The 7,620-nt window shown below is 50.9% G+C and overlaps 1 protein-coding gene across 4 annotated transcripts; it reads right to left on the reverse strand.

Annotated features, from left to right (window-relative positions):
* Positions 1–335: 335 nt before the first annotated feature.
* SLC23A3 (solute carrier family 23 member 3) lies at positions 336–7,227 on the reverse strand. 4 transcript variants are annotated; one of them, XM_079781802.1, is made up of 11 exons: positions 6,148–7,227; positions 5,854–6,011; positions 5,612–5,726; positions 5,410–5,457; positions 5,048–5,229; positions 4,606–4,698; positions 4,327–4,372; positions 2,410–2,515; positions 1,933–2,100; positions 934–1,029; positions 336–843 (listed from the first exon to the last, which is right to left on the reverse strand). In XM_079781802.1, exons 1-11 carry the CDS (start codon positions 6,310–6,312, stop codon positions 551–553), a joined length of 1,470 nt encoding a protein of 489 aa, XP_079637928.1. In that variant the 5' UTR covers positions 6,313–7,227; the 3' UTR covers positions 336–550. The 4 variants fall into 4 exon arrangements, with proteins under 4 accessions (XP_079637928.1, XP_079637926.1, XP_079637927.1 ...); XM_079781800.1 differs by lacking the exon at positions 5,410–5,457 and adding an exon at positions 3,112–3,365 and having other exon boundaries at positions 4,327–4,729; positions 5,629–5,726; XM_079781801.1 differs by lacking the exons at positions 4,606–4,698; positions 5,410–5,457 and adding an exon at positions 3,112–3,365 and having other exon boundaries at positions 336–1,029; positions 4,327–4,441; positions 5,629–5,726.
* Between the last annotated feature and the right edge of the window lie 393 nt (positions 7,228–7,620).

A 7,620-nucleotide genomic window follows, 5' to 3' on the forward strand; every position in this document is an offset into this window, starting at 1 on the left:
GGTTTTTTTTAAATATATTTGTATTGATTTCAGAGAGGAAGGGAGAGGGAGAAAGAAACATCAATGATGAGAGAGAATCACCAATTGGCTGCCTCCTACGAGCCTGCAAACCCGGGCATGTGCCTTTGACCAGTATTAAACCCAGGACCCTTCAGTCCGCAGGCCAACACTCTATCCACTGAGCCAAACCAGCTAGGGCAAAACCATAAGTGTTTTGAGAGGGCAGGGACCCTGTCATATCCATACCTGTAGTTCCAGGGCCTTGCACATGGGAAGCGCTCAATAAATATTTACATGAATGCTGGAGTTCAAGTATAAATAGTTTACAGGCAAAATCTTATTTATTCATTCATGGCCCCTGCTCTGAAACAGTTGGACCTAATTATGAGAAGGAAAGGCAACATACCTATTGAGAAACAAGACCCTTAGGTAAACCCATTTTACATACACACACACACACTCCCTAAGAGAACGTAGAACCTGGGAGCTGACTCTCCAGCAAGCTGGGAGATAGAGCAATCTAACCAGAGCAGAAGGATGAATCCTGGAATTAATGGGGCCTAAGTTCTTCTCTGCTAGACCGGGGGCGCTGTTCCTCAAAACCAGGCAGCAAGTCGGCTGTCTCTCCTGGCTCAGCGGGCCCTCCTTCCTCATTCCCAGGGTCTTCAGGCAGTGGGCAGAGGCAATGGGCCAGCTGGGGAATGCAGGGACACAAGTTTTGGAGGGGAAAAGGAAGCTCATCCTCTGGAGGAGACTTCTCCCTGGAGTTCTGAGGCATCCAAGCCTCTTGGGCAGTGAAAGGGGATGGTAGCCCTTGACCTAGGCCTCGTTCAAGCCGTGTGCCTGCAAAACAGAAGTCGGTCAGGCCATTGCCCAACCCAGGGAGTGATGACTTCCTGGCCATTCCCAGTCTAGGGCCTGACCTCAACTTACCAGGAATGGTGTTCTCTAGGAGGAAACCCAAAAGGCCAGCCAGGAAGATGTGCTCTGAGAGCAGCGAGCGAAGTAACACATCCAAGGGGCTCCAGCCTATAGGATTGGGACCAGGCAGGAGGGGAACTCTGATACTATGCAAGGCCAATGACTTGGACTAAGGACAGATCTTTCTGAATCGTAGTTACATCCCCTTTGTCCTTTTTCCCTCTACACCCTGGCCCTTCTCACAGGATCCCTGCTCAACACCCTATCTTCTAAGCATCCACGTGCCCTCCACATATGCTTTGGTTGTTCCAGGCTCCCTGTCTCTGGAAAGTTTTGTATTAAAATCCCCAACCTTATTTCCCACTTACCTTCTATGCTCTAGCCTGGTTTTTTCAACCTCAGTACTACTAATCTGTCTTGTGCACTGTAGCATCCCTCTACCCACTACATGCCTGTAACAATTCCCCATCCCCTTTTTGTAACAGCCAAAAATGTCTTCAGACATTGTCAAAGTCATTCTCAATTGAGAAGCACTGCAGCTTGCTAAGCTGAACTAGCAAACTAAGCTATTTCTGCTCTCAGGACATCCCCTATGACTTCCTACTTCTATGTCTTTATGATGATTCCTCCACCAGGAATGACCTTCTCACCAAATGTGCTTAAATCTTAGCATCCTTCAAGACCAGCTCAATGTTACTTTCTCCATAAAACTTACCTGGATCATCTCAAACCATAAGTCATCCATCCCTTCACCACTAAGCAGCACAGCTCTTTAGCTGAACCTTTCCTGTTATGTGCTTACACATCTCATTTCTTTTACTAGACTGTAGCATCTGGAGGCACCTTTGTATCCCAAGGAACTTGGATGGTGCTCAATAAATATTTGCTAAACAAGTGGATGAACTATGTATATGAAAGCCCAGAAAAGGGTGTGGCCTGCAATTCAGAGAGCCTCAAGCCTCAAGCCCTGGCTTCCCAATACTGAGCAACTCCTCCCCCGCTCCCTCCCACCTGTGCTTAGTAGGACCGGAGCTTCCCGAAGCCATCTTGGCAGCAGCAGGGCCATGAAGATGGTGAAGCCAACAATGAAAACATTCCGCCCAGAGTCGATGTCAGCCAGGTGGAAGTTGGAGAATCCAGCAGACAGAACCACAGCCTGGGTCACGCCCAGCACTCCACCTGTCTCATAGGAAAGTCATCAAAGGAGTTGAGAGAGGGCTGGCATAGCAGGGAGTATTGCAGGGTGGGGCAGATTGTGACGGAGAGAGATGACCAAAAGGCCGGCTTCTGATTCTGCCAGAAGCCAAATCAAGGGCTTCTGTTGGGCTGAGAAAATGAAGGCAGCTGTCATACAGGTCCATGTATCAGGGAGACTATTCAGAAAAGAAGGGTGCCAGCCACAGCAACAGTTGGGCCACTAGGTCAATACTAAGGAGATACTGGGGGGGATACTAGGTCAATACCAGTTCTGCTGATACATTCACTCACCGAGAACAGGCAGCGGGATGGTGGTGAGGAGGTGGGCCAGCCTCGGGGAGAGCCCAAGCCCCACACAGAGCAGCCCCACCAAGTGGGCCACTCGCTGAGATCCAGCCTACATGAAGAAGAGACGTTAGAAAACACAGCTACCTCTCTGACTATTCAAGGTGTTTGCCTGGTGGCCTCTTCTCACCATTTGGATCCCAACTCAAATGTTACCCCTCCACAGAGCATCCCCAAGCACTCTACATAAAGGGGGCTCCTTTACTCAACCACTATCCCACTACCTGCTTTGTTTTTGGGAAATTACCTTATTTATGTTTTGGGGTGTGTGTGTGTGTGTGTGTGTGTGTGTGTGTGTGTGTGTGTATGTGTGTGTGTGTGTGTGTTTCTCAAATTGTCTGCCTCTCCCTTTCTGAAGACCCCAAGAGAGCAGGGACTTTATCTGACACATTCTTCACTGGAACCCCAGCCCTGATACAGTGCCCGAGGCATAGAAGTTCAATATTGATTTGGTGTCTTCCTTATACTCCTAGCCCCTCACCACTTCTAGGCACCTCCCTAAATGAGAACACTGATGTGAAGTGCCTAACAGAGTGTAGCGCACAGCTGTCCATCAGTCAGTGTGAGTTCCCTTCCCCTCTCTTGCACCTCCAGCACAGGCCCCCTCCTCCCCTCCCCCCCCCAGCCCCCCGTATCCCATCCACATACCTGGATAAGACTAACTGTGCCCACATTGGGGAAACTGGATGCAGTGCCTATTGGGCTCCCCAGCAGCCCAGCCAGCACACTTCCCAAGCCCTCCAGGCTCAGCCCTCGACTGCAGGCATGTGGAGATGGAGAAGGCAAATGCAGCAGCCAGCCACACAAGGAGTAGCAGCCCAGGGAGCTGATGGAGGTTGCCAAGGCCATGGAGATGCCTGCAGCCAGAGCCCGGGGGGTCAGCAAGGGCCAGACCCACTCAGCTGAAGAGAGAGGAAGAGTCACTTTGGGGCCAGACTCAAGTCTGAAGCACCCCCTTACCTCCAAAGGACTGTGCTACAAGAATCCTAGAGGCCCCATTGCCTTTGAAGATGTCTTAGGACAAAACCATCAAACTCTTAGTATAAAAACCATCCTTTCACCATGGTCTACAGGTCCTCTTTGGTCTGACCTTACCTCTGTCCCTTTAGCCTCAATTCCCACCACACTCTGCCTGACTTCCCTCACTCCAGATACACTGTCCTTGTTTAAGATCCTTATATTTGCTGTGCTGCTGGCTACCACATGGCTTTTGCATATGCTGTTCTCTCCGCCTGGAATGCTCTTCTGTCTTCCTTCACCCAGTTAGCTCCTACTCATCTCTCATATCTCAGCTCAATGATCACTTCCTCAAGAATACCTTTCCTGACTCTCTGATAAAGTCAGACCCCCCATTATAAGCTTTCATCACACAATGTACTCCCCATTGTTACACTTGCCACATGAAATTTTACATTACTTGGATGCCTACTTAATTAGGATCTGTATTGCCCAATAGATTATAAGTTTCATGAGAACAGGTACTATGTATGTCATGTTTACCACTATGTCCCCTATCAAGTACCTATTAAATGGATGAATGAGCAGATTTCAGATACAATGCCTCAAAAGCAATCTTTATACACAGGTCACTAACTCAAATGCCTGTGGGGTAGGTAACATAAATGTGTAAACTGGGTAAGGAGTATCAGTAGAGAGTGCTGGGGATTGCAGACATCTCTTAACACTAAACAAAACATCTGTGGTGAGGGGCTGGCATTGCCCCTGAGAATGGCAATTTCTCTCCCCTGTGTGTTTAGAGAAAACTCAGGATTTAACTCAGAAATTAAGTTCATTAAATCTTGAGTTGAAAGAAAGAGACACCTTCATTTCAGCAAGAGGATGGAGGACTAGGAGAAGACATACTTGGGTGAGGCAGCCAAAACCACGGTGCCTCAGTGGGGGCAGACAGCTCCAGGGGGTTGACGCGGAGACTCAGAAGGGCAGAGATGATCCACACACAGGCCACTGGGACCAGCACCTGAGGGGCAAGACTGAGATGGAAAAGAACCTCCCTCCACCCCCCAGATCCTTCCGGGCCAGCCTTAGAGGAGTAACAGAGGCCAGATAGTAGGGGGTGGGTCGAGCAAGTGTTCCATGCTGGCCCTTCTAATATTGACTGCCCCTGCCTGGACCCCCACATACCGAGAGGAGCCGGAAGGCAGGGATGGGAGTGCAAGTTGAAGAGTTTGAAGCTGGCCTCCAGGGGCATAGAGGTAACTGGCAGGAGCCCAGGTGCTGAGAACAGACCACCATGAGCAGGATAAGCCTAGTAGAGAGAAGGAACTTGAGGACCAGGGGGAAGCAGGCATCCTGAGGCAGGCAATGGAGACAGGAGTGGCAGACTTCCACAAAAGAGAAGAAAGCCCCCGTGGACGGGGAAGGACGGTACTTTGGGGGTCAGCGGAAGACTGTGTGAAAGTTAGGGAGACCAAATGAATCCACAAAGTCGTCCCTGCTCAGATAAGCTGCTCAATCTGTTAGGACCAGCAACTCTGCCCTCCCCCCCCCCCCCCCCCCCCCCCCCCCGGTCCGGTCCTGCACACCCCGCTGGTCACCACCCCCACGCCTCTCAGGACTTACGTACAGCAAGGCCAACCCCCAGTGACTGGAGCAGAACAGGGCCACCTCCCTGTGGGCAGAGAGCCCTGCCACAACCAGGCTGGGGGCCAGTACCAGGGGTCCGCAGTGAAGGAACAAGTGGCCAGGAGCCCCCAATAGTCCCAGCGTGCCCTGCAGCAGCCCAGACACCACCACTGCCCCAGACACCTAGTGGAGTGGAGGAGAGGACAGAGAAAACATTCTGCTTGACCGAGTTGACCTTGACTGGTCTTCCTAATTCCAGGGTGGGTCCCTTCCCCAGAGCACCCCCACCCCCTTCCCCCTTCTCCCAGAGCAGCTCACTCCCTGCATAATGGAAACCAGAGCCTCCCCAGCCCCAGGCACTACCTCTTGGAGAGAAGTATTCCAGAGCTCCAGGCTATGGCAGCCAGGCCCCTCGGCATGGAGAGGAGGTAAATGGGATGGAGACCCATGGCAGTGCAGTCCTAGCTGATGCCTGGCACAGCTTCAAGACCCCCAAGGTGCCTTTTCTCAATTCTGTACCTACCTACACCTGTAAGCTCAGATTAGCACCCAACCCCACCCTCACCCTTGCTTGGTGCTCACAGTTTCCAGGTGTCTGGATGGCCAGAGGCAGCTTCTGGTTGGTCAACACCAGAGCAGGGACAAGGAACTCAAAGGATGGAGCCTGGACAAGAGGCAGCCTGTAGGAACAGCAGCCCCAGCAGGTCTGGAAACAGGTTACAGCCAAAAGGACTTCCCAAGGTTCTCCTAGCCACCCCACCCCCCCCCCCCCGGACCTGCCCTCTCCCTCTAGGGAGCCCCCCTTACCTGCTGCCCATCCAAGTTTGCAGGATGGTAGACACACCACATGCAAAGAGGCTGGAGGCCAGGAGGTGGGCAGGGGAGTAAGAGAGTCCTCCCGGGGGGAGACTTCGAAGCAGAAGCAGGTGCGAGGCACAGAGGAGAGAAGCCAGGACCAAAATATGCTGCAGGTGGAGGTATGGGAAGGGGTGGTCTTCAGAATTAGGCAGAAATACCTATTTCCAGAGAATTTCTAATGCCACATCTATTCCCCAAACACCCCCTTCAGCCAGCACCAACTCCTGCACATCCGCCTCCTACCTGCAAAGCCAGAAGACAGCCGAGGCCCCAGGGAGGAGGCCCACTGAGAGAGGCCCAAGAGTGGGAGGAGGGATTTTGGGCAGCAAGCTGTGGAGACAGGGGAGCCCGAGTTTGCTGGGAGCTCACAGATCTGAGTTGGATGGTTTGGGGGTGTGATCGGCTCATGCTGTCCTGCCTTTCGTCTTGTGTTGACTGTCCTGAGCCAGAATTAAGTACAGTATGAGGTCAGAGTTTGGGTGAAGTCAGAGTTTGGCTGCCTGGAGTGGGGAGGTGGTTGGAGTGCCAATGAAGCAGAACGAAGGAATGAGAGATTTGGGAGAGACACAGCACTTTCACCTTTGCCCAGTTCTTGCGCAAATTCCATCACCCATTAACTGGGAGTCATGTTCTGGACCCCTCCCCCAAGAATCTCCATCTAGACCCCTTGTTCTAGTCTCTGTAAAGCAGGATAAGAAACGTGAGACCTAGGAAATAACCTGGGAAGATTTTAGACTCTATTCCCTCCTCTCCAATGCAATTTAGAACCATCATTACACTACAGTCCTCTACCCTTTCAGGGTCAAAGCCCTTGGACTACCTTAAGAGGTAATGGATGGGTAATGAATGACGTACATGACAACCTGTATAATGTCCTCACTGTAATATAAAGGAGAAATAAAAATAATTTATGACAAAAGGTATTTCATTATGTGAAAGTTTGGGCCCAACTAAAAGAGAAGGCCGTGAAGTGATCCAGTCCCCACCCCCATATGAATCACTGTGGATGCAGTAGCCACGATGCCGATACTGGTCCTTTCCCGTCGATTCATGGACAAGGCAGTGCTGTCATTGGTGACCTGATGCTCCAAAGTAGTGAACAAGTTCATGGTAAAGTGCTAAAGCAAAGTAAGTTTTAATTTGCAAGGAGGTGCATTCCTGGAAAACGGAGTCTTTTTCAAAATGTGCAAAAAGGACTTTGTGTTTACATGTGAAGTTAGGTAGTTCTAGGGTCCAAATGCAGGATGTGCAGCCGGTCACTCCAAAGTCATCTTGGGAATTCTTCCTAATAAGCAGGCTCCTGAGCATCTCATATGTCTAGCATTCTGCCCAGGCCAACTAAATGCCAGTAGCATACCTTCAAATTTTTGCATCAAAAAATGCCTCTTAGCCCTGGCTGGTTTGGCTCAATGGATGGAGTGTAGGCCTGCGGCCTGCAGGCTGAAGGGTCCCAGGTTCGATTCTGGCCAAGAACACATGCCTGGGTTGTGGGGGGGCGGGGCGTGCAAAAGGCAGCCAATCAATGATTCTCATCATTGATGTTTCTCTCCCCCCCCCCTTTCCCTTCCTCTCTAAAATCAATAAAATATATATATATTTTTAAATGCCTCATACATTTTCAAAATGCCCCCCAGCAGGCAGGCAGTACACCCCTGCTATGAGTCATCATAAGCAGTCCCAAATATCCGCAGTCCAGCTGCCCAGAAAGGTTTTCCT

This window comes from Cnephaeus nilssonii (genome assembly GCF_951640355.1).
Source record: "Cnephaeus nilssonii genome assembly, chromosome: 10".
NCBI lineage: Eukaryota > Metazoa > Chordata > Mammalia > Chiroptera > Vespertilionidae > Cnephaeus > Cnephaeus nilssonii.

Bases quoted from the DNA above. Each gene is read 5' to 3' on its own strand.
- SLC23A3 (XM_079781799.1), bottom strand. From the start codon at position 6,312: ATGAGCCGATCACACCCCCAAACCATCCAACTCAGATCTGTGAGCTCC. The intron at 5,727-5,853 runs GTAAGGGGGGCT...CTGTTCCTACAG, and splicing joins CAAACTTGGATGGGCAGCAG to GCTGCCTCTTGTCCAGGCTC. The intron at 5,230-5,628 runs GTGAGCACCAAG...CCACTCCACTAG, and splicing joins CATCCAGACACCTGGAAACT to GTGTCTGGGGCAGTGGTGGT.